Below are 486 nucleotides of genomic sequence, written 5' to 3'. Positions count from 1 at the left end.
CCTCTTTGTCCCCCCCCAGGTGGCTGCCGCGACCACAGCTTTTCTTATAAATCCTTTATTTGGAGTGAAAATATAGTTTTTGACCCTGCACTGGAAGGGAGAGGGGGGATGCAAGGAGGAGGAGGAAGGGGGAGAAAACCCCCAAAATATAAGGGGGTCAATATGTCACAGTTGAAGGAGGCAGATCATGCCCTGCCCTATAGGAAAGGGGGGAGACCCCACGCAGGGATTGAGGTGTGCAGGGGGTAATCTTTGATCCCAAGAGCAACCCCCAGCCCGACGAACGGGGGTGGGCAATAATGGTCCATGATTTGGGGGGGCAGCACCCAGTAAGGCAACGGGGGGAAGGGGGGAGCTGCCAGAGGGGCAGCCAGCCCCCCAGTGGGAGAAGGGCCCGGAGCGGGGCAAGGGGGTGCACCCCAGGGGGATGGGATGCTTCAGGGGGGTCCCTGGGGCACAGGCGTGGTCCCTGGGGTGGTGGTCCCT

At 60.7% G+C, this 486-nt stretch overlaps 2 protein-coding genes across 2 annotated transcripts in view; both read right to left on the bottom strand.

The window, feature by feature from the left end:
* Positions 1-308, bottom strand: part of LOC108445296 (putative F-box protein At1g47300) — a 1,958-nt gene extending 1,650 nt beyond the window's left edge. The window contains exon 1 of the mRNA XM_017728624.1: positions 223-308. Within this exon, the coding sequence (XP_017584113.1) occupies positions 223-308 (86 nt within the window). The remainder of the gene's footprint in view (positions 1-222) is intronic.
* A 129-nt stretch (positions 309-437) lies between these two features.
* Positions 438-486, bottom strand: part of LOC103611856 (coronin-1B) — a 28,696-nt gene continuing 28,647 nt past the window's right edge. Inside the window, exon 12 of the mRNA XM_017728623.1 lies at positions 438-449. Within this exon, the coding sequence (XP_017584112.1) occupies positions 438-449 (12 nt within the window). The remainder of the gene's footprint in view (positions 450-486) is intronic.

This window comes from Corvus brachyrhynchos, unplaced genomic scaffold, assembly GCF_000691975.1.
Source record: "Corvus brachyrhynchos isolate BGI_N302 unplaced genomic scaffold, ASM69197v1 scaffold1103, whole genome shotgun sequence".
Classification (NCBI taxonomy): Eukaryota; Metazoa; Chordata; class Aves; order Passeriformes; family Corvidae; genus Corvus; species Corvus brachyrhynchos.
Note: the sequence above shows the minus strand (reverse complement) of the source record. Positions and strands in the feature narration are given on the sequence as shown.